At 33.7% G+C, this 26319-nt stretch overlaps 2 protein-coding genes across 5 annotated transcripts; one reads left to right on the plus strand and one right to left on the minus strand.

Annotated features, from left to right (window-relative positions):
• Positions 1-32: 32 nt before the first annotated feature.
• On the minus strand, positions 33-3174 carry Ufl1 (UFM1 specific ligase 1). The gene is made up of 5 exons (XM_076386375.1): positions 2823-3174; positions 2039-2616; positions 1818-1964; positions 363-1718; positions 33-256 (listed from the first exon to the last, which is right to left on the minus strand). Exons 1-5 carry the CDS (start codon positions 2900-2902, stop codon positions 114-116), a joined length of 2304 nt encoding a protein of 767 aa, XP_076242490.1. The 5' UTR covers positions 2903-3174; the 3' UTR covers positions 33-113.
• A 302-nt stretch (positions 3175-3476) lies between these two features.
• Positions 3477-26195, plus strand: Kar (monocarboxylate transporter 10-like protein kar). Of its 4 annotated transcripts, none has more exons than XM_076387334.1 (9): positions 3477-3610; positions 14664-15176; positions 17950-18101; positions 19174-19447; positions 19990-20125; positions 20980-21145; positions 21599-21845; positions 22259-22399; positions 24281-26195. In XM_076387334.1, the coding sequence occupies exons 2-9, from the start codon at positions 14723-14725 to the stop codon at positions 24562-24564; spliced, it is 1854 nt and encodes a 617-aa protein (XP_076243449.1). In that variant the 5' UTR covers positions 3477-3610; positions 14664-14722; the 3' UTR covers positions 24565-26195. The 4 variants fall into 4 exon arrangements, with proteins under 4 accessions (XP_076243449.1, XP_076243451.1, XP_076243452.1 ...); XM_076387336.1 differs by having other exon boundaries at positions 22259-22411; positions 24281-24418; XM_076387337.1 differs by lacking the exon at positions 24281-26195 and adding an exon at positions 22506-23557.
• Positions 26196-26319: the final 124 nt, after the last annotated feature.

Raw genomic sequence — 26319 nt, forward strand, 5'->3', positions numbered from 1 at the left:
AAATTTTAAAACATGAGATAATTTCATTATTTTATATAATTTATTGTAAAATATGATATAAATTTTTAGAATACAGTTTTATACAATTGAGTAACATTTATGTATAGTTACTCTCATTCTTGCGATTTATCAGTCTTTAACTGTTCTTTAGAATCATTTGCAATATTTTTAATTTCTGCTAGTCCAACTTCCAATTCCTTATTAACTTCAAGTTTTTCAGCTTCATCTGAAGAAGTTAAACTCTTCAGTACCAAATCTGCAACACAAATAACAGTTTAATAATAATACTGAAAACATGTGTTATTATCATTGTAAAAGTTATACTTATTCCTGACATATTAAAAATATTAAATGTTACATACTATGATATTTGGAAAGTGCTGCCATTGTAGAAGGTTGTAAATGTGTTTGCAGAAATGAAAGAACTGTAGATACGTGTCTTCCAGACATGTGTAGAACATTTTGTGTTGCTGCTATAAATAATATACTAGTAACCAAATGTAGTGCTATTGCAGGATCTTGTGTTGCATTAAGTTCATCTAATAAGGCTTTTTTATGTCCCAAAACAAAGGGTCTCTCTTTCTTCTTATCATATTTCTTTAGCACCAGACAACAAGCTGACATTGCTGCTTCTGCACAATTCACAAAATCATCTATTGAATTTCCGCTAAGGCATTTATGTATGTTACTTAATGGTTCCTTTATGTCTTCTGGGAAATCAAGTAACATCTTCTGTCTTGTTTCGGTGGTAATGTTATTAGGAATCTGAAGCACATTTTGTTGTGCAGCTAACTTAAATAGCTCTGTCACAAAATCAGTAGCAAGAGATTTTAACAGATATTTTGTTAAAGCAGGTTGATCCGCTTTGTCCATATGTTTAATACCTTTGTCAAATATTTTAATGTTTGTTATAAATACATTAAGATGTTCTTCGACTTCGGTTAAATTAGTAGTTTTGTTATTCTGTGCTATTTGTTCTGCGATTGATAATGCATGACTGTTTATTTTTGGTTGTAAGTATGATGCTAACTCTTCTATTAAGTCATCAATCACTACGAGATTATCATCTTTCATGATCTCGTTTTTTATATCTTCTAAATGTATTAATGTCAGTTCAATTTTCTCTGATGTAACTTTTGAATTCTCATCATCGGAGTCATTTTCGCGGTTCTTACGTTGGAGATACTTGTTTTTAGTAGATTTTGTTTTTGTTTCCCTTCCTTGACTACCGCCCCCTGTTTTGCCAATTGTGGCCTTTTTTCGACGTTCTTCTTTCTTACTTCCTCTACATTCAAGTATTATATCTGCTGACTTGGATTTAATTTTATTTTCTGTCATGGCCTGAAACCATTTTCCACTAGCTGCTGCTTCTCTGGCTTTCGTTTCTGCCATTGATTCAAATGATTTATACAAAGATTGCAAGTATGCATCAGACATTACCACAGTTTTCGCAAATACATATGTATTGTTATTTAACTTCTTCTCTACTGCCTTAAGAAGCATTTCCATATCTTTATCTGTGAATACAGATGGCAAAAGAGGGCTAATATCAACAAATGATCCTGTTGTAATAGCTTCTTCGATATTTGTGTCTACTTGATCAGTAATGGTTGTGCCTACAGCCACAGAGTCTAGGAAGATTATATTTTCATTTGGGAAATAGCGTTTTATAAAGTTTGGTGGATCTGATATCCCAAGACGAGAAAGTGCATCATATTCTAAAAATAGAAAGAAAACAAAAAGAAATTATATACAAATAAAATATGTCAAATTTTGTTGTTATTCTGTTTCTGACATTTTTCTGTAACAATACCTACCTAGGTAACCATTTTGCTTATAATAATTTTCCACCCATTCATTTTGACATTTAGTATATATACTTGGTACATATAAACTATTTGTTCCTTGTTTTCCTGCCACAACACCAGGAACCTGTTTCATTTCTTGTAAACTGTCTAAAATTGCTACAAATCATATATGTATTAATGTTTCACAGATTTTGTTCAATTCAAAAGTTCAGATTTGTCTAGATACTTACAAAAGAATATTCTTTCTGGTACTGAACATTGTCCTAAAATAACCAATAATGATGTAGGTTTTGTGACAGCAGATAAGGCACCTCTTATTTTAGCTCTGTTTCTAGCTAAAAAGCTTTCTGTATAAAAAACTTTAAAATCTTGCGTGTCCTGTTTGCAGAGTATCTTTTTCCCCAGTTCCTTTTCGATTAAAGACTGTAAGAACTCAGCAGGCAAATCGTAATGTATTGTTAACTCTGATACATTCACGCTACCATGTTGCATTAATTTGTCATTGATTTCTTCAGCTATTTTATCCGTATAGGTCTTGTCAATAAGCTGTCCAAGTATTATTCTGACCCCTTTGGTATGTTCCTCAATTTCAGTTGCCACCTTAGTAACTTGAGATAAATTGACATTAAGAATTTGTGCTAAATCAACCAGACTGATTCTTCCACCGTGAATGTACAACTCATCCTTGATTTCCTTTCCAAGATGTTGGGGTGTAATATATTCTTTACCATCATTTGTAAATATAACATCCAATCGTTTACTTTCTATTAATTTTGATATAATTTCCACGCAATTTCGTTCCGATAATCTACACAGTAAAAAGCAATGAAAATTTTAGTACAGCGTAGGAAGAAATAAATATTATAAATACTGACTAATTTGAATCAATTTCCTTTCAAGAAAATTGCAATTTCATTTTACAGCTGTTTGAAGTTCATTCATAATAAACGTCATTGGGCATATAAAATTACTAAACATATAAATATATCTGTCTATAAATTAAATAATTCATACTTTTGTAACGTAGAGCATAATTGCGCCTTCTGGAAATCGGCTGCCAATCTTTTAACTTCCTCCCAATCCACAGTACTCATTTTAAAGTCTTATACTTTGATCGCCAGATTGAACAGTTAAGACACTTGACACTCTTCGATACTGTTTAGAATGGTTAGGATAAAATGACAAAACGTTAATCTATAATCTACAATCTAGACTTGCAATAATCTAAATCGTATACACACAGTTCTTCGAATTACCGCTAGGAGACTTAAAACAGTAGTATTCTCACAAGTGCTTAAAATAATTTAATTTCTCCTGAAAACCATATATATTATTTTTTGTAAATGTGAAGTAGTTACAAAGCTGATGTTCATTAAAACGACCCTTTTTATTATTTTTTCAAGTTGTAAAAAACTATTACTTTCAAATTGCATCAATCGTATAGGTTCTCTATAATTACTCTCTTTATTGTTATTCGTCATTTGTAATTACGTTTATTAATGCATAAGATGAAAAAACATTTATGTAGAACATAAATGAAAATTCTATGTTTATTTCAAATCAGATTGTCCAGAATTGGGAATTCAGTATTACCAAATTGTAGAGAAAAATTTTCTAAACTTCTGAATAGGAATTTTTACACGAATATGTTTTCGAATAATTTTCAAAATTTTCTTCATGTCTCTGCACGTGTATTCGAAGAAAGTATTGTTTGTACGCAATGTGTGGAAGTAATCAAAAAACAGTATAAAATGCTGTGTGTTCACTGTGAAAATTTCATTTTCTGAAGCCTACACTGTGAGGTAGTAATATCGTAAAATATAAGGTTAGATGGTGCATGTCGTTTTATCGATTATATTTTTCGTTCGTGACACTGCATTGTGTTATCACTTTTTGTGAAACATATTGACTGTTTGTTAGTATATAATTAGTGATACTAGGAGACTAATTTTATGTATTAGCAACTTTTCACGATGAAGTGAACGAGTATGTTCAGTGTATCATTTATATAATCTTACGAAATTTGTGTAATTGTTAGCTTATTGTGTAACAATGCAGTTGGGTTACAAAAGAATAAAATATTTTTAACAGTAACAAAATGAGTGGACAGTGTGGCCTCAATAAATGTGCCGTTATTGTCATTAATTGTGTGTAATTAAGGTATATAATTAACACCGCTTTTCATTTATTATATTAAGCATCTTTGTGTAAACCTTTTACGATTCTGCTTTGCATTGTGTGTTATTTAATGAGATTAACTTCAACTTTGCTTTAGGTATTAAAATAATATACATTGAAAGAATGATAATTCATAAGAGATTACAAATAAAAAAAATATAGACATTGAGATCTTAATTTTAGTACAGAATCGTATAAGGTTGGTCTCATCAATGATATGTTCATATTACATTTATCTTTCTTTTGATATATATACAAAATATATTTATTGAAGTAGGAATACTAATTATATGATAAGTCATGTACATTGCTGGAGGATAAGAAGTAAATAAAATTATCACCTGTTTATCATAAATTGTTTTTTCAGAGTGAAGCTATATTTACAGAGGATAGTTTATTTTACTTTATTCTATTCAGCTCATTTTTGCAAAAACTTAAATTTCTATGTAAAATCTTATTAGATTAATTAATAAGATAGCTATTTCTTTTTAAAGGAAAAGTTAAGTTCATTCTGTTTATATTGCACTTACAATTGTCATAGTTCACTGCATAAAGCTCATTGTACCTATAAGTTTTTTTGTGTAAGTAGTTTTCAAATATAATTTGGTGTCCTCATATTTTCCATAGTTCATTATCATATATTGCAATTTCATTCTGGTATTTATAGATTTTTTAATATCTTTTTTTGGCAATCTTTTTATTGAGGCCACTTAAATTTATTTTTGTTAATTATTCAGTAACATAGAAATGTATAAACACAGTAAAAATGCAAAGAATTCATAGCAATTTATGCACTTTTATTTTTTATATTTGGAGTAAATTTTCAATTGTAATATATTACCATTATATACAAAATTGGAAGTAAAGCACCTGACAATACTTTCTTGCTTTTATTGAAAATGCAGTGAATATAATGCAACAAAGATAATGCTTTTTCCTTGTTTGTTGATTTAGAGCTTTTGTATAATGAACTTTATGCTTTTAAGAACATTCAATGTTGTGTCAGTACCAAATTTCTGAAATTGAAAATTGTAATAACTACATCCAAATAGTTATTTAATAAAATATATTGAATAATAGTATAAAAGCAATAAACTTTTACTATAATAAATAAAATAATATTGAATATTACTTAAAATTTTAATGCAAATAGAATAGTATATAACTGTAAATTTAATTAATGTCAATTGAAAATAAAATAATTTATTTCCTATTTAATTTTTTTAAAAATATCCAATTATGTAAATCCAAGCTTGGATTTACTCGACTCTGATAGCTACATTTTCAAAAGTACGTAAAACAATCGTTCGTCTTTTGGAAAAGAAAGGTGAGTAAATTTATTAAATTAAATGCAATTAAAAATTAGTTGTATAATATATCGAATAAAATAATTACTTTTAACTTGTAATTCATTGAATTCAATTAGTATGTGGAGCTTTTTCTGCAACACATGTCTCAAGGAATGGGTTGACAACAGTGTATTGACCCTTGCATTACACACGCAATGAAAATTTAATATTGGTATCCTATTCTGCTGATGCAATACCTAAATATGTTATGCTATGGTTCTTATTACTTTGGGCTGGTTAGCTACTCGAGAAAGTCACATCACTGATTCGACCTAGTTCAAATTTGAGGATCCCATCCTCTTATTCTTTCAACCAGTTACCTAAAAGGCTTGCGATACCAAGTATCTTTGAAGAATAATTGAAAGCAAATTAATTAATCTAGCACAAATACTATACACGATGTATTGTATTCATTTCTTTTGTGCGAGCGTAATTATCGAATTTAAGAAATTAGTTTCCATCGTGGGATAGTGAATCGTTCTCGAATGACGAATTAACTTTTCCCCAGTTAATAGATTAACATTTTATACATATATATGTACGCGGTATTCGAACAATGAAAATTTAGATATTTCAATTGTTTGGTATTCAATATTGTTCATGAAATTTTAAATTTCGCGTCAATTAAATTCGTTTAAAAATCATAATATGTATTCAAAAAAATATACTTTTCTTTATAAGAGTAGCTACAGTCTATTCTAAATGATGGCGTAAATGTCGAATTTTTGAACTTACACAATTTTTCAAATATATTTTTAACACATCTCGTATTATCATAAAAGAAAACTTAAATAAACAATTCAAAATGCACATTAGACAACTTTCGTCAAAAAAATACGCAACTATTAGATTATATAAAGATTTAGTCCAATTCAGAAAGCAAAGACTTCTTCATCGAGGAGTCCACTTGCTCTCGTCAAAATAGTAATTATTCATCGTTTATCAAAAATAGAATAACTATAAAATACTATAATACACGACTTTAAATAATATTTCAAGTCATCCTAGGTCCCTATCCAACAGCATCTAAAAAAACTGACATGTTACTCAAAATACTATTTCAGGTCACTTAATTCGAAACAGTAACATAATATTCAAAGAACAATGTTATTTACAATATACCCAGGTTTGTTGTAAGCAACCTGCTAGCACGACGAAACGGTACCAGTAGCGGGCCAGTAGCCACGGAGTTAATTTCGTTGTCCTACCGTCTAGCAAGGGCGTGGATGTTTAATTAGTGATACGATCGGTGTCCCCTGTAAGCGCGAAGAGTGTAAGAAACGATGATGTCGAATAATGTCGATTCGTAGACAGCGATAGGTCTGGCTGGCTACCAGGGTTGCCGTACGAATTCCCTCCTTGGGTATAGGGAGAGAAATCGGGAAGTGGGAGAGGAAGAAGTAACGGGTGTCCCTATGGTAATTGGTCCAGGCCTTAGGGTACGTGTCCACTTGAGAATAAAACTATCGCGAGTTCCTCTCGAAAGTACATACTCTTACTTAGATATTGATACACCAGAGACAAGCTTGAGGCCTGGCCACAGCATAAAAGCTTATATGCCTAGGCCTTAAGCTTGCCTGGTACATCTATAGTCATTCTAGTACTAGTCTAGTGCTCAATGAAAAACAGCAGCACTGCAAGAATCCGATTTTGTTAATAGAAAAAGTACGCAGTATTGTCTCTCTGTCTATCCAGAGCAAAATCGAACTCTCGTGCTGCTGTTTTTCGTTCAGCGTGGCTAGTACTAGAGTTGTCTGTAATTATTCACTATTTGACATTGCGTCGAGAGTGACTGAGTGTTACTGTCCAAGATATATTCTCTATCTGAGAGTACTCTCAGGATCAACTAGTAATAGTTTCAAGTGGACACGTACTCTTATACCCTAGCCAGACCTCGTCAAACACAGCAGGACACCCGTTATTTCTTTCCCCACCTCTTAATTTCCCAGCATACTCAAAGAGGGAATTCGCGCGGCAACCCTGCTGGCTACGCACGGTGGTCGTATCTCGCCAGTCCGTGGCGCGATTCTACGGTCAGCCATACGGTCAGCCACGTGCCCCTTTCCTCTTTGCCTATCGCCCTCGCGGCAGCTCGCTCTATCGCTCGCCAGACGTCGAGTTAGTTGAAGTTCCCTTCTTAACGCGGAACTTTCGACCTCCCGTTCGCTGGTGAATAACGCTGATCACTTAGTTGATGCTCGGCCCTGTCGTCGGCCGGATCGGCGGAGGGACGACGTTGCTTCAGAAGACGATCGACGAGGCGCCGCTGACGAAAACTTCGACTGGGTAACTCGAACACTATTTTCGACTACGCGATTCGGCTACCTGCGGCCCTTCCCTCTTTCCCGCCCCCACGTCGCCTGATTCACGGGATCTTCTGCCTTTTCTTTTTTCGCTCCTGTCCACATGTTTCGGCGGTGATTCATGATCGTGATTTGACGTCCTCGGTTCTCCACGCGATTCGACAGTGATAGGGATTGAGAGAAGTTGTGGCAGTACAGTATTCCCTCGGTATAGGCTTGTTATTGTATTTGCTATAGGGTTACGTACACGGTTGCTGACCCCCTGCAATGATTGACCTTTCCCCTGAAAAGGTAGGAAATGTAATTGGTATTATATTCACTGCTTTTTTAATGACAGTGCTTGTAATTGTTTGAAGGAACTGAAGAATTATTTGAAAGAAGTTTATAATTCCCTTCGAAGTAATTTCGAACTAGGGTAACGCATACACTTGCTGACCCCTATACAATGATTGATCCTGTGCTTGAAAAAATAGAAAATGTAATGAGTATTCTATTTACTCCTTTTTTATGAAGGGTTCGATCATTCTATGGGAGTTAACTATACGTTTCTCTAGTTTAAAATTATTTCGAAGGGAAGAACTATAAAGTTCTTTTATATAATTGTTCAGTACATTGAAGTAATTGCGAGAGTTGTCATCCGACATTTTTTAGCAAACCAAAGTGAGATTTTACGAGCATGAGAACCACTATAATGATTCCCACAATAGAAATTCGCCAGTGAACAGCGAGCCTACATCGAGGAAATACTGTATCGGAGTAGCGTGAGTTTTTACAGCCGGCGTCGCGCGTGCACACGTTGCGCCGGTTCATTGAAGAGGGGACGATAGCTCGGTTTCTTCGTTTCCGTAAACGGCGCGGCTTCTTGCTACGCGTGAACTTCCTGAGCGTTGCTGAGTGTCTTCTTGCAGTGTAAATAAAGGAGGTTGTATTGTGTAGAGTCTCTGGAGACAATGCAGTTCTGATTGGTTTCAGAGACCATCTTCTGATCTCTGAATAACACAGGGTGAAAGACAGATTGAAAGTGACGTTTGTGTTTATGAGTACAGTAAAACCTCGAGTAATTGGGCCTCGATTACTTCTGGTCTTTTTTATTCAGAGTTACGTTTATGTACTCGGGACAGTGATCATAAGAGTGCAGTAGAATATGAATTAAGACTTGAATTATGGAAGTAATTAATAGTAGTCTACTGTAAATAATAAAAATAGTTATCGATGAGATGTCTCATGTTTGGCATTTGTATAATGTCAGTTAATCGAGATATTCGAGATCCTACTGTCTATCTATTGTTTGTGTACTAGGTGCAGGGTTGGCTCGATGCAAGCTGGAGTAAACTCATGTTTTTTGAAGTTCTGCACTTGAGAGGCAGATTAATCCAGGTCTATTTTTTGAAAATTCAAATTTATATGCTACCTTACTGCTTCGCTTTCTATAAATATTGCGAGAATTGTTTGGAGTGAGTTAAACTTGTTTTCTTGTCTTCGCTTTGACGTTTTTTCTGCAAAGAGAGCGAGATGTCAACAGTTGGGTTCGAGAATCAAGTCTTGTACGTTCTATAAGCTTGTTAGTGATAACTGGTGAATTTGTAGTGAAAAAATACTGCACTGTGTGTTTAAAAGTCTAAATGTTAGCTCGTTTTTAGAACTTCTAGAAATTCAAAAATATGACTATAGTTACTTTGTTATATCCTCTTCGAGGATAGGCAAAGATGTGTTTTGTAATGTTATAAAACATGTGTTTAATAAATTGAATATTGAACATAAAATTCGCAATAGGAAAGTAAGAAATTTCATCATATGATTAACTAATTTGAATGCCTCGATTTTTAAACAATTTTATGATTCACACTTGTAGATATAATAGAGCGATGTAAATAAAATATAGTATAAATTTTGTATTCGACTCATATCGTCGTAGATAAGATTCAGCAGTAATAAATTGTTCCCAACATTTAAAACATCGTCCATATCTATGTTGAAATATATATTTATCGTTTAATATTTGTATTTATAAAAATTCTCCTGTTACTTCAATTACTTATCAATTAAATTATTTAGAGTAGGTCGTTCTAAATGACTCATTATCGGTTTCTAGAGTAGTTCGTCTAAGTACGCGGTCGATGAACAAATATAAAATATTGTCTAAACGATAATTAACGATCTTTACTACCAAAGAAATTTTCCACGTCCACGGAGAGGCCATGGAATTATCTTTTCCACCGTTACGCTCTAATTTATGCATACTGATTATTAACTTATTAGATAGTCGCGCCAATGTGACAAAACAATAATGTAAATACCATAACTATTTTAAAAACAAATGTTGCCAGGGACACACGGTTACATTCTTCGAGAATCTTCTTCACTTTTTACTTTTTACTCATATATCTAGAAATCAAGCTTCGAATACTGCATTTCTACAGTTTCTTCGATATAGACTCATGTCTCATTGATGAATTTATAACGTGGAACAGATCAACTTGTGCTCATCTCATGGTATCCCACTTTGATCTCACAAAAAAGTCTGAATGATAGTGCAACAAATGGAATTTTTCTACTTAAAATAATTTTAAACTCTAACAACTGTAATAATGAGAAAATACTGTACAGCGTTTCCTCGATATAGGCTCTCGTTCTCTGACGAGTTTATGGAACGCTTTTTCAATTTTGGTTTTCTTTTCACTTTGAATTTATAAAAAATTCTTATTATTCATCTCAAATGAAATTCTTTTGCTCTAAATAATTTCAAATTATAACGAGTGTAACAACGAGTCTATAACGAGGAAATACAGTACCTTCTGCCATGCATATGGGCTTCGTTGTTTGTCATCAATGACGACTCGCGCGCGATGCGCGAGAAGGTTAATCGATCATTAATCAACATGGAAATCCAGTGTAATGTCCTTTGCATGCTCGAACCCACTCAATTCGAGTGTAGATTAGTGTCAAGGTTAGGGGAAGCAGATTCGATGATTTTCAGTAAAGAGCACGTATGAATTGTTGATAGCGTATCTGTACGATTTGCGAAACGATTGAATTTTTGCAAATGATGCATTTTTCACGATTTCACGCTTCCGACTATAAAGATTTCACATTGGAAATCGCTGGATTTTACAAATTCATGTTACTTTTGAATTTGTTCTTTGTAGTGAAGACAATTTACATTTTTTTTTATTTGACATTGGAACTACTCAGACTAATGTGTGTTAATTTTTAATGGTGTTGCAAAATTGCAAGAAGGGCATTTTAAAGAAGTATAATATTAACAGAGATAACGATTATTTCGGTATATAATTTTGTCAAATTTCTTCAGCGTTAATTAAGAAAATATAATTTCTGTAAAGACTAATTAATAATCGTAGGCGTTTTATTGTGACTGATCAGGTAGTTTTAGTTTTTATTCTAGTTTTTATTTGATGCATGGAAATTTTGAAATTCCTTTCCTCTAGAATGAATATTGTTTATTAGTAAATGTGATCGGTATAAGCATGGACATATTTTCAAATCTATCTTCTTAGTTTCAGTCAATACGAAATTAATTCTCTCTCATTCGTTTATGGTAAGTAATAAAGCGCATTGGTGTCATAAAGGAAGAACTTAGTTGATCCCACAATTAGTGATTTGAAGTTTCTTTGCATGAAACTGAGTTCAAAATGTAAGGATTTATGATCAGGAAGACATTTTACAAGTTTTAATTAAACTGTTCATTTCTAGATTTAAGGATCAACTCAATACATACTTTCTTAAAGTTTAAATCTTGCTGTAGCCTTAGTACCGTAAAACCAGTAGTCCAACTCAACAATAAATCAGTTTACCTCAATTTTCAAGTTCTCTTAAATACAACTTCGTCTTCAGTTATATAGCACAGGAACGTCTTAAAAACGTCTTAAAACGATCCAGTAAAGTCCTAAAAATGTCCAAAAGACGTCTTTCAAAAATTCAAAGTTACAAATCAGTATGCCTTTAGGACGTCTTGAAAGACATTCATAAGGTATTTTAAAGACGACCAGATTACACCTATAAGACATTCAGACAAAAAATAGACGTTTCTAGAACGTCCAAAAGTGAAAGTTTTTAAATCATCCATGCAGTGTGTCTTTAAGACGTCTTATGGACATAAATTTCGAAATCTTCAAGACATAGGCAGTTCAATATTTTTCAAACATTCAAATTATGTCGTAAAACATTCAGTCACAAAATGGACATAAAACAGACATCCTCAAGACATCATATGCTATCTGAACAATCGATTGATTCTATAGCAACTACAACTGAGATTCTTTCAATCAAAATCCGCAAGCCATGTCCAGAACTTTCTCTTCCAAATTGAAAACTTTGGTAACTTCAGCAGAAAGTATTTGTCGAAATCCTAATGTCTTCTTTTCTCGCCAAAGAACTTTCGTCCAAATTCGAATCCCCCCGTACCTTCTTCAACGAGATTTCTTTTCAGTTCCAGAGGATGTCCTTGACTTTTTTGTATGCAATTTCTTCTTTCCTTCAGAGAGTCAGAAAGTATTTGTCGAAATCCTGATATTTTCTTTTCTCGCCAAAGAACTTTCGTCCAAATTCGAATCCCCCCGTACCTTCTTCAACGAGATTTCTTTTCAGTTCCAGAGGATGTCCTTGACTTTTTTGTATGCAATTTCTTCTTTCCTTCAGAGAGTCGCTAACTCTATTATATTATAATTTGCTTACTCTATTATATTATCATTCGCCTCGGGGCTTTGCTTAAATTAGCCTCGGTCGTTTAACGTTCGCAGAAGTTGCATTCACACTTGGCCGCTGGCGCACGCCTCGTTGCTCGTATCGCGTTAAAAATTCGCAACGTTCTTGCCGCGTTCGCGCGTCGCAACGCGTGCACTTTTATTTCCATGTCAACAGGCGAACGTCGCTTTTGCCGGTTGGGACGTTATTGTGCGAGTAAGACGCATATCAAGATAAATCGTATTCGCGCGAATTAGAGCGATCATCTTCTATTAACCTTTGGCGCTACGTCGGAGGGAAACTAAGTCGCGGCTTTTCACCTGCTTACGATTAGTTCCGCGTCTTGTGTCTCCCTTCTGACCATTTTTTAATGACTTTTTTTCGAAACGCTAGGTTTTTGTTCAAGAAAGCAATTTCAGAAAATAATTTTTTTTCAATGCTGATAGTATTGTTCAGGAACGTTTTCTTTAATTTTAAATACTGAAAGTATTTAAGTATGTATTTTTATTTAGAAAATTCTGGGAGAGAACTATTGTTATTTTTTTATTTTAGAAAATTGATCATTCTAAACAATGATATCTTTTATCTGTTTTGATGAATTTTTTTGGAATCTTAGTGAATACATTTTTTTAGATGTTAGATAAATCCCAATCTTAACATTTTTGTTAAACACGTATAATTTACACACATAGTACTACTAGTACATAGTATACATACAGTAACAATAAGTTGACAAATTTCAAATTTTTATCTGGTCCCCCACCGAAGATATTTAGCTCCAATGTTTGTGAAAATGATGAAAATCGAAACACTTAAGATCGTGTAGGAAAGGAAGGGTCAAGTCTCAAGCTTGACATTGAGCCAATCGATTAATTGACATCTATCCTATGCTTATCACGAAAAATAAAATTAAATTCGAACTACGATGTTGGATCCCTTTGTTTCAAATGACCCACGATTAAACCCATCGCATCATTTCTTACGCTATTGGTTTTGATATACGTGTTACTTTTTATCAGCACACTGTACACGTGTAAATACACGCACGCACGCTTGATGCACATTTATCAACATGTGATAAAACGTATGAGTCGCTTAACACCGCGTGTGTAGAATTTTATGATAGAATTTCCATAATAGTTTTTGTGAAGTGGTTTCTGAACACATGCTTGAATGCTGGATTAAAAATAAAGCGGTAAAATAGCTGTAATACTGAATTAACAAAGTTAGTAATTTATCATTCAACTTATTATGGATAATGGGAATATATTTCTGGTGTAATTTGGTATTAGTTTTATGTGTTGGATAAAAAATGAAGCTTTTATGAAGCTTCTTTCATGTTTATTACATGTTTCTGTTGTAACTGATTCAATTAATTAATTGTAATTTTACAAATTACAATTAAAGCAACCCTATAATAATTATAGACGCGCGTAAATCATCTTGTTATCGAACTTGGTTCTTCTATTTGATACTTCAGTAAATGAAGCATGATATTTGCAGTGAAATGCGAATGAAGATTTATTAATTGAAGTACATATCAAATTGAACTTCAATCTTCTGTCTTTATTTGTATTCAGCGTTTAATTTTCCTGGAAAATTTTTATCAATGAAGTATTGTACAAGATTTGAGGGAAACGGAGTTTCTCTTTAATCTTCCGCTTAACCTTCGTTAGCAATTTATTGTTCGGATTTATATTAGAAAACAAACAAGAGAAGTTCTGTAGTACTAACAATAAAGTTAGCTCAGTAGTTTTGTTATTAAATGTTGCATCAGTTGGCTAACTTTGCTTTTTCAGATAATATTAAAAATTACAAATCCTTAAGCTAAAAATTTAAGCAGAGAGTAGTTAAAAACCACAAGTAACTAGTAAACTTTAATAATTCTATTTTAAATGCATGAACACAGATTTATATTCATAAGTATGAAGAAATAATTATGATAATGAAACATAACAAAAATAATTCAAAGATCACTGCATGTTTTTCCGTCTTCTCCCTTAAGTTTCACCCCTCTTCTAAGTCTAGCTTATGTGGCGTTTTTGAGGTCCAAAAGGGAACGATTTAGTGACCATTTGGGGAAATGCATGTGTAAAGTTTTCAGCTTCAATACTCTTTTATGCACGTGTGACCTCTTGAACCCCTATTTTTAAGTAAAAAAGTTCTTTTAATATTTTTTCTTCTTCCTCAAAATATAAACTCTATATTCTAGATCTTAGATAAACCCTTAACTCGAACTTTTCATAAATCTAACACAGCTCGTTTTGTCTTACAGACACAAAAATAATTCTATGGTGTCCTCTCTAACAAAATTCCATCTTTAGTCTCACAGTTCACGGACATCCAATAGTCAAACGAGAGCCCGACTGAAATCCTGTAAACAATGACGATCACAGAGAACGCAGAGCCAAAGAGAAGTTCCAGTGACCTGTCAAACGCGATGGACGAGGTCATCGATCGACGTCCTTTGAGCGAGGATACAGGAGACCAGCGACCTGAAGAGAACTCCAATTCGAGCACAGAAGGGAATCCCCTGTTGGAGACCGATGAGAAGTGTACGTTTGTGAAAATCGACAATTCCATCGGGAAGTCGAAGAGAACAGACAAAGACGAGGATGACAGGGCAACGCTGGAGAACTCGAGGAAGGATTTAGAGGCGAATGATCAGAACGTGGTCACTCCTCCTGATGGGGGACTCCGCGCGTGGATGATAATGATAGGCAGTTTTCACATAAACGGTGTGCTCTTCAGTGTCATTAACACGTATTCGTTGATCTACCTCGAGCTACAGAAGAGACTGTTGGAGTCAGGTGACACTGCAGCTTCTTCGAAGGCTGGTAAGTCTGTTTTGTATTTTTGGTATGGGTATCTTCGAGATATACAGGGTGATCAATTTAACTGGAAAACGTTTAACGAATGTTGGTAGCACTTACAATACTACAGCATTTACAATAAATGCTGCAAACACTTGGAGGATTTCCAGTTAAACTGATCACCCTGTAGTGATGAACATAACAAGGATTCTTGGCAGTGAATTAAATAAAAATTAATTGAAATTAATGAATTAAACGCAAATATCATTTTTTGCAAACTCATAGATTTCGTCTGAGGACGCGTGAAGGAGTATATATCTTAATTTTGAAAAGAAGTGACATCAGATTTTGCTATTTGACTACAAATATGTAGGTACTTTTTAGGTGATACTTGTTTAAAGGTCCAAAGATCGATAGAAAATATTTTGCCAGAGAAATCATTTGAGCTCGTTGTTTGAATGTTTGTGCAGAAGTTGTTTACATGCATGTTCATCCATAACTCGTCTAGAAAAGAATCTATTCCCTGTTTCGATGCATTGACGATGAATGTATTGAACGAGTGACGTAAGTGATAAGATATGGCGGTATCAGTTTGAATGCCTTCAATTGAGGAAAAATTTGGATGTTAGTGATATTACATTCTTATAAGCACAATTATGTAAAATGCTTGAGTTTCAATTTCGATGACATAATCTGACTGATAACAAAATAATAAGATAGCATAGTTAGTAGCTGTCTACATTGCACATGTAGATGTTAATGTTTTAATTCCCAAGCTATAAATTTCATTTCTCGACAACTAAGATACAGCAAAAATATTTTATTATATTTCGTTTATTGTTACGCATAGAAGTGATATTATTTTACTATTAACGATAGATGAAAGATTATAAGAGGTTGAAACATAATTGTTCGTAATAAAATGTAAGGTATAGTTGAAGTATTATCAGTTACAATAATTAATCATTATTCGACGAATCAGTAATTTTATGTGCTTTTATACTTTATAATTAGATTGATTAATTAGTAATTTCATATCTGAAACAACAGATTGTAACTCTCAAAACAGAGAGTATTATCGCAGAAAGTACTATAGTATCGTACACTCTTTCTTTTAAATGTTAAAAAAAAACATCAAAGCGATCAATTTAATAAAACTAGGAAAATTGTTTTTGGCGCCTAATACAATAAATCTTTGTTTCAAGTAATTACTGACTGCAGTCAGCGAACCGCACTATCTTACCATTTTTAACATTTAACAATTGTTATGCCGATAATACATTATCTAATAGTTAGCGACAGGTCATTGAACTCTTTAGATTTCATTCATTTCATAAAATGCTTGATGTCGAGTAATAACTTCAGATGTATGAAGCAGCATTCTTTCCTTTTTACTATTGCATGAAGACTGTCAGGCAAACAGATCTAAATTAAATTTACATAATTATAATTTATATAACTATCTAAACTAGCATATATATAATATAGTTAAAATTTAGATAGTCTAGTGATATCGATTGATTGATAGCAACAGCTCCCCAAATATTATATTTACATTAACGAATTTGTAAATCGAAGTAGGCGTTTCGAGACTCATTGAAACTTCCTCAACATATTAAATAATAATAAATAACAAGAGTAACGTATGCTACATAAAAAAGTATATGATAATGTTACAGTCAATCCTTAAAGTGACAATAGTCGGATCCTTTATTCTAGTCTTGGTTCCTCAATGTCTGCACACTTCATCAGTGCTTGACATACATAATTGCGTTGCTCTACTTTGTTCAGATATTTCGATATTGTAATTAACGATAAACGATCCCAGTCACAAATCCTTGAACTATTTGGTCTTCGGCAAGAATAGGACTATTCTACCACGTAATTCGATTCCTTAATTTGCTCGTAGCCTGAATTCGTTCGCGTACACTTCCAACCCCGGATTCTGCGTACTGGCGGCTCCTCAAACTCGATTCGTTGATAAATGCACCATGGAATAATTAGTTCGAGTAACGTATCAATTAAACGGATCGATCATGTGCAGAGTCAATGCCCTGGACAACCTGGATCTGAATTAATCGACAATTACATGGGCATTAATAGTAACGAGGGTCAAATAATACTAATCTAGGGGTAGTTACTCTGTAAAAGTGAAACTAGGTTCCTAAGAAACGTCGATGATATTTGAGGTCTTAGATCATTTCGATCGTTAACAGTCGTTTGTCTTCAGCAAACGTCTCGAAGGAGTGATGATAGTTATTTAGATAGCAGAGGAATGGCTTTTTTGTGAATTAGTTACTGAATGGAACAAATTGTTAGTTTCTTTTACCATTTTAACCCTTTGCACATGGAAACATTCCAAATAAGACTATACTGTTCGGATATAAAGAAAAGCAGTATCCACTCGAAATATTTTACTGCTATTTTGTACTAAAACAAGACACAAGATGTTCAAAATTATCCAAAGATGTAAAAAACTCAGTTTCACATTTTTCTGTGGTTACTGCCTTTTTCCATGGTTGGGTAGTATACTATGCCAGTAGTATTCGTGTTCCATCAGAAGATCCCTAGATAGTATTGCTTCTAATACTTCCCAGGAGACTTTTCATGGGACACGCGTAGTACAGCTGCAAGTCAAGTGCAGAGGGTTAATTACCATCATGAAAGGCACCATTTTGCCTCTTAGAAATCATAAGTAATAACAAATTTTGTCCTTATATTTTATTCCATTTCACTCTGAGTACATTTTACTCTGTTATATAATTATTAAAAATATTTCTGTCTTCTTGTGTTCCAGCTTTAGTAGGATCATTAACCATCGGTACCACATTCTTCCTGTCTCCGATTTCTGGCATTCTCACTGATAAAATCGGGATTCAAATGACCACCTTCCTGGGTGGTGCCCTTGCTGCCAGTGGTATGCTTCTGTCATCGATATTTTCCAGCAAGGTAAACAGACACTGCCTATATTTCCATTGAACCTGTCTAGCTAATCCCTAAAATGCTGAAGTACAAATGTTTTAATCTATGAACTCATTGCTTATTACTATTCTCTGAAAATTCGTAAAGTGCATAATGTCGTAAGTGCATTTAATAGTGGTGTTTGTCTTGCAATTACCACTTAGAAGCTAGGTACACGAACATTTAAGACTGCTCTAATAGTCAGTTACACTTCGTCGCTTTCAATATTTTCCAGTGGTCGCGCGATGAAACTTGTCATCCATTGTTGTCCACGTTGTTGATATTATAAGACTTGTAAAAATGGCTTTTACGCCTACTTAATCGTGATACAAAATAGCTCGCGCAAATATGATCTGAGTCCTTGATATTGCCATTCGAATGGCTAATTGGGTAACAATGTCCGTGGGGAGTTGATCCTGGAAAACTCCACTCGTTGGAAAGTTCACATACATACATTCATTTCTGATATATAGTCAATCAGATACGTCTACTGCATCTACGTACACTATATTATAAGGAAATATACTTCAATCAGAAGTTCTTTTTGTTGATAAAAAACATTTCTGAGGGGGTGAAATCAACCCCCAGAGTCTCAGCATTTCTTCATGCTTTGAATATAGTTGTGTCTGGGAATTTTTTTACAGCAGAATGAAAAAACACTAAAAATTAAATCAAACATTCTTTATATGCAAAATTTTGCTGTGTCTTGTACCACTTCCATACAATAAAATTATGTCTAAAAAAAAGCAGAAAAGCATCATTGAAACTTTAAACGTTGATTTCATCTTCTTGAAGTGATATTCCATTTAAAAAAATTGCGCCATATTACGTACACACATACACACAAATTTTCATTAAAACCAGAATTTTAGATTAGGTGAAGTTCTTTATACAAAACAACCTAAGTATAATGTATGTAGATTTTTATGGGTGACTGTGAAAGTGAAAAGGGTACGAGTCCAGGTGTCTAACAAAACCGAAAACGAACAGTCTTGTCAACTTTTGCATTTCTCGCGTTTTTATAATTGACTAAGTTATTTCTAGAACCGCTGTGCTTCAGGTGTCACTGCTCTATTTGACCTATGGGGTCATGTACGGCCTTGGCGCGAGTCTTGCGTACACGCCGAGTCTAGCGATCCTAGGACATTATTTTAAGAAATACTTGGGTCTGGTCAATGGAATCGTCACAGCTGGGAGTTCCATATTCACTACCCTGATGCCATATTTTATCGAGGTGATCCTCCGTCGTTTCGGGTTGGAAGGAACACTGCGGTGCCTGGCAATGCTTACCGCGATCGTCATGGTATGCGCGGTACTCTTCAAACCAATTCCATGTGAGTATACTCTGCTTCTATAGATTAATTTTAATTCTTCAATTACGTGACCTCGTGGTTGATGTTTTTATTTTACTTGCACTGAGACTGGAATGAACCCTTAGCTGAATGAGGTCACAATATCTGTACTAACAATGAGTTAAGTTTTTATATTTCATTTGAATTAAAAAATTTTACTACTTTTTCTATACTTTTCTAAGTTATTTTTTCTATTATAGTAGCCACAGAAAATTGTAGTATCCTTACCTATCATAATATGTTAAAGTATGTATTTTGTAAAACTATAATAATGATCATAAGGTATGAAAAATAACAGGACCAAAAAGTATCGATTTCTGAACTTTTTGGTAACACAATAATCATTATTTATGACTGACATTTTTTTCGTCATTGATAACCATTATCGATAACAGAAATTCATTCAAGTTTATCATGGCCGTTATCGATATAATTTACTAATTAAGCGTCAATAGCTCACAAACAATATAATAAGAATGAATTAATATAAAATGCTTTATGCCGTATTGAAAATTACTTTCCAGTGAACCCAGAACCACGAGATCAATTGAAGTCTAAATCGAACTTTCAAAGCTGCCTGAAGGAAATCGTGAATGTCTCAATTTGGAGAAAGAAACGATACGTAGTTTGGGCGAGTTCCATCCCCTTAGCTCTGTTCGGGTTAGTATTGTTAAAACTGAGGATTTTGTACCTTGGCCGAGAAAAAAGTCCTTTTTAAAGATAAAGAGATGGTGATTCTAAGTGAAAGAATAAATCGAACATACAAACAAAAATTTCGGTGGTTTAACTTTTCGTTTTTAGAAAAAGTTAGTTTAAATTTTGAAACTGTCTAGATTTGAAACCTCGAAAGTACAATTTTTAGCACTTGAGAGGAACGTTTCTACTTTACAGTAGATAAAGTTATTCACTGGTCAGACTGTGACTCACTGTCTTGCCTCACTTGTTTTTCTTACTTATTTCATGCATCTTCAAAATAAAAAATTCATATTGCACTTTACATACTGCAATAACGTGGAAGTGTTCAAATACTTAGGCACTGTCGTGTATATCACAAAGCCTACCAAAGACTTGCAAAAGGGTTACCACAAAATTCCTTTTTTCTCTTTCACTCGGCAAGGTGTGAAATCCTCTTAGCTCAGAATTATGTACCCCATAATCGTATCCACGCTTTCGCTGTAACACGAGCCATCTCTGTCGTTCTCGCCCTCAAACGACCAGCGATCGTTCGATTCGCGCGTCGCCAAGCGCCAGTTTCCTGCCGATCTCTTTTCCATTATCGATGCCTCGCCAAGCTCCTTTAACATCGGGACGATGCCTGTTGTTATTCAAAACTATTTCAGTCAAGCTGCCACAACTTGTTGCAGGCGCCTGGTTGCGAAAGCGAACTTGTTTCTTAACAGCAATCGAGTTACACGGCGTGTAATTCAAACCATTGTAAAAGAAACGACCACGGCGAAAGTGTTCCCCGTATAAAGTGACATGACTTTTCAGATCAATGAGAATGTTCATTTCAGGTATTTCGTGCCGTATGTTCATATAGGGAAATTCGTTGCGACAACGTTCAAGGACTCGGACGGAAAGCTTCCAATCATGTGCATCGGCATCACGTCCGGCATCGGCCGATTGGTTTTCGGTTATATCGCTGACTTACCGCGAGTGAACAGGATACTGTTACAACAGGTAAAGGGATTTTTCTCGCTTTGCTGCGTCGAAAGTCAGCAAGAGAGTGCAATGATTCAGTTTTGACGCGCGATGGTTTTACTAGCCGAGTCTGAAGCTATATCCTCATTCTGGCAACTAATCACTCAACTCAATCATTACCACTGATCGATAGCCACCTAGCAAATTTTAAACATAGAAATTACAAGTTCAATATAGTAATTATATCTGAGAAATAATGATGCCACTTGCAAAGTACCTACTATGAGTTATTTCGTAGATATAATTACTAATTTTCTATGTTTGGTATTTGGTCGGTGGCTGATGATTGGTGGTGATGTTTGAGCGTGATTAATCCTTAAGGAACTTTTTCTTGGAGTTCCCTGTTTCTTGAAAAAATTGTTGCTTGTTGGTGAATGTTTACAATTAAATATGTCTTTTATTTTAATTACTGTATTATGTCTCTGTTTTTAGATTTCGTTCTTTAGCATCGGTGTTCTTACGATGCTTCTTCCAGTTACACCTTCGTTCACGGTATTGTTACTCATTTCTTTGGCCATGGGTTTATTCGATGGATGTTTTATATCTCTCTTGGGACCTATTGCTTTCGACATTTGTGGTCGGAAGGGAGCAACTCAGGCTATTGGATTTTTACTGGGGATGTGTTCGATACCTCTGACTGTAGGACCACCGATTGCTGGTCTACTGTACGATCATACAGGTATTTATATTTGTTAATTATTATGTTAAATTCTATAGCCCAAATAAAAAGATTCTATTTCTCATTATACAGTTTAAATATTTAGAGAACTGGAGGTCCTCTGACAGAATGATGGACCAACTATATTAACTTCATTTTAAATAAAAATCAATAATTATTATGTTGATTTGACATCTTTTTCATATGGTTGTATTTTTTTGCATTGCACAAGATTTTGAAAAAAGTAAAAATTTCTTGTTTAATTATTAGTTTCTGCTAGTTTTTATGATTCATAAAGAGGCAAGATTTGTTTTATGATACTTTTCTCGTCTTAGACGTTTTCATATATTTGGCACAATTTGTTGAATTTTTGAATTTTTTTATCGTGATTATTATTTTATGTAATCTGATTATGTCTTTTCTGGTCTGTTCAGGTAGTTACGATCTACCCTTTTTCCTAGCTGGCATACCACCAATAGTGGGAGCTCTCATGATGTTCCTAATAAAGTTCGTCAAAGACGACAGTGAGAGTTCGATGGCAGACAATACAGGGAATAAGGCCACTTGTCAGAACGGTCGGTAAACAGGTATTTGTGCATCATTCACATCTAACTAACAAAGTTTGTTTCTCCATATGGTATCGAAACACGTGCGCGTTGTTTGTATACGATTATCACGAAGGCGGTTGAAACTTTCCATGGAAAGCTTTTCGGAAAAAAATATAAAACACGAAACCGTCTGCTGTCGAGGGGGACACAGCACTTGGTAAAACGAAATTCAACACTTCGAGAAACTATGGCTTGAACACTCTGCTGGGAATGGTTTGCTTCTAATCTTTCTTCATGCTTAGAAGACTGAACACGTTTTGTTGCAGCTTTGCTGGGACAAGTGAAGATCTCGCTTGATGGATGAAAAGGAATAAGATTTATTAAGAATCTTAGTTTTTGTTGAGTACTAATTTTCATACATAGGGTCAACATAGAGAATTACTATTTTTAATTTAAATGTGATCTGTCTTTTAAGTATTAGTATTGCACTGTTTGTAAAAATTGGTAGCACGTTTTTATCATTATACTAAAGGTACATTTCTACACTTAATACTTTTATAATTGCACAAATCTTGATATTTGCATGTATTTTTAATCCTGTGTTTAGCAACGGTCGAGGTTTTTCTCCTGTAACTTTGTTAAACACATTGTGTAATTAAATTTCAATTATGATGAGTGCTCTTGAATATATTTACAATTTTTCACAATGGCAATTTCATTTAACGGCGTTAGACAACGTAAATTATGGTACTTGACCGTTTCTAATTTCAGTCACCCCTTTTTCTATTTGATTACTTGCAGTGATGTCTCACGCAATAATTCGAATTAATTGCAACAATTGTTGAAACAATTAACTACTTATCATAGCTTGGGGTGATAGTTTAATTGTGTCTTAGTTCGTTGTAATATCTGTCACTCATTATCTAACTGAATGTTGATATTCACAGGGGAAGTTTGTGTTCTAGGAATGAGCAATTTACTTATTAGACATTATTCTATTTGCACATCTTTATGTATTTTTCATATAAAGTTTAACTGCCTTAAGTACACTTTTTACTTGCATTAAACTTTAAGTACTATTATAACTACTTATTGATTATAGATCGTTTAAAAATTATTTCAGAGTAATTACAAATTTATTAAAGTATTTGAACTTATAATTGTTACTTATTTAATGCATCATGATGCACAGACTGATCTGCAATATTTCTCTGACCTATTATATTTTTCGTTTCTAAATTTCTATCTTCCAATTTCTTTCTATATTTTTCTTCTAAAATGAGTTACATAAATAATTTACAATTTACTTAAAAGTAATTAACTATAGCAGTAACTATAATGAATAATAACAAAAAAGTGATTCATATCGATGGTACAGTCGTAAGTACAATTCTTTCAGTAGTAATAATCAATTTCATTTCAGACCTTTCATTTAAATTTCCGTTCTTTAAAATTATTGTCCAATGTTTGCAGAGACTTAAATATTTTTAACGCAGGAAAAGTACTGTAAATTCGTTTTGGTGTAGTTAATCCTCAAATTTTTCAAATCATTCAAATTTATTTTATTTTTTTTCGTGTATTCCACAACCGAGAATTATTTCCTTGAATGGAGTGGGAAAATAGTGTTTCTCTTCCTGTAGCAGTTTCTCTCAATCAATAATTCCCATTTTCAAATATTTTTATTAGGCAAACATACCAGCTTCTATAGTGTTTCTGAATCTATCTCTATTAACACAAAGGAGAAGGTATTTCCCATGCTAACATTGCATACAAATCTTCGTCTTTCTTTTGTAAATATTTCTTCAAATTTGCTCGTTCCCTCGAGAATTTGTTAAGAATTCGTTCACAGTTACGTTTACATCCTCTTTCTGGCAGCTGTTATAAAAATTCTGTGCTTACGATCCACAGGGTACTCGAGCATCGTTTTCTTGTCCCCATGCTTCGTGCCACCCATCGAACACTTGCACGAGGAATCACGCTGGAGGACGATGCGTCGAAACGTCCATGACCACTACTCAAGATGCTGCGAACCCAGAGAGAGCACCGAGCACGAGGATCACAGGACCAAGTGTCCTGATCATCGTACGCACTCGGAGAGCGTGCCTCTACTGCATGGGGAAGATGAATCGCAGAGACTCCACGCTGGTATCTTCCGAAGCGCAGGACAGTCATCGATGCTCCTCACGTTCTAGCTCATGAGTAAATGCAGGAATTTGGAAACGTAGATCACCACCCTCTGGGTTTTTGCATTTCAAACTATCGAAGACCTAGGAATCAAAGCTGCACTCTTGTTAAAGATGACTTCAGTGTCTGGTTGCTATAGATTGATACGGTTGGAACAGGATGTACTGACTGCTGATGGTCATAGGCAGAAGATATTTTGGTTGATTGGGACGAGAGCTTTTCGAGTTTAAAATATAGAAGAATAAAAATTATAGTGTACAAGTGTATTATAGATAGGCCTAAAGGGTCAGTTGATTTTGTTTCAACTGTAGTTACTATGCTAGCAGAGTTGGACTAATTTTCTAAAGTCTTGTATTTAGAAGTCTGTAGTAATTTTAGCTGCAAACGTAGTTCCAGTTCAAATATGTACAATAGCGATTCAATGAGAGGTCCTGCCTTCAAACCTTAATTTTTAAAGTTTATCAGACGAATGAGATATTTTTGATAGGGACAATAGACATTGAAAAAATTGTAAATGTTAGCTTGTTGGAGAGATGAAGAATTTTAATCGAATTTTACGATTTTATCAAGTTATTAATATGCCACGTTTGTCAAAAGTTTGTCACGAACAAACTGACAGTAGACAGAGTAGTAAATGACGCTGGTAGCACAACAACGTCAATTTTACTTAAAGTAGAGATGTCGGTGGAAGATGAGAAAAATGGCAGATCAAAAGATGAAATAAGATATTTAGGGAAACCAGTTATTTGTAACTTGTTTCCACAGAGTGTATGATTCGAGTAGTAATATTCGAGTCAATATTTTTTTAAGGATGATGTTTACGAGATTGTCAATTAAAATAGGAGTAATGACAGTGGTATTTTCAGGTATGCTTTGCGTGTTCAAAATCATATTTACATTAAGTGTAATGTTTCAATTTATTTTTCAGTTTAATTTGCATTAATTTTGCACAAGCATTTTTTACCGAATTTGATATTCATTTCGTGTGTCAACTATGATTCATGGCATTTAAATTTAAACGCGACTATTCCAATTTGTGTTCGATACCCACGCAGCTGTTTCTAGAAAGTGATAATACCACAACACTTTCTGAAAAACAGAATTTTTTATTATTTTATTATATGGTTCTCAATTTTGTTGATGTATTCGGAGAGCGTAGAAATTGCACGTCCTCGTTTGCACACGTTAAAGATAGATTTTTAGAAATGTTTAGATGAGACTATTTTAAATACATAATTACGATTTTACAATGCTTGATACTTAACGTGGGAGGAAATGATATTCTGTACCATTGAACGAAGATTTTAATATTTTATATATCACGAGATTTTTTATTCAAATATCGATACATTTTGCGATTCATTTTGTCATTGTTAACGATTAAGTAATGTTTCAGAGTTTCTTAAGCTTCCTATCAGATATTTACTCGTAATACATATCTACGGAATTCGAATACTTTATTTAAAAATTGCAGTTGGTCATTCATTAAGATTAGCGTAGATGTCGATTGCTTTAATTTTAAGTTATTAATTCTTTTTTATATGTAGACCATTATGATATAGAGTATTGTATCTGTTTAGCGATCAAATAAAACAGAAGCTATTTTTCTTATAATATTGTACATAATATAGTTAGTTTATTGTCAAGTTATGTAAGTATAAATGGTAACAATAAAGAAGTAAAAATGTTACAAAAATGTTCAATAAACTGATTTTAAATAGTTTCAATATTTAATATTTTATATCACAGACTTTTCATATATA

Source organism: Calliopsis andreniformis, chromosome 10 (assembly GCF_051401765.1).
Source record: "Calliopsis andreniformis isolate RMS-2024a chromosome 10, iyCalAndr_principal, whole genome shotgun sequence".
Taxonomy (NCBI): domain Eukaryota; kingdom Metazoa; phylum Arthropoda; class Insecta; order Hymenoptera; family Andrenidae; genus Calliopsis; species Calliopsis andreniformis.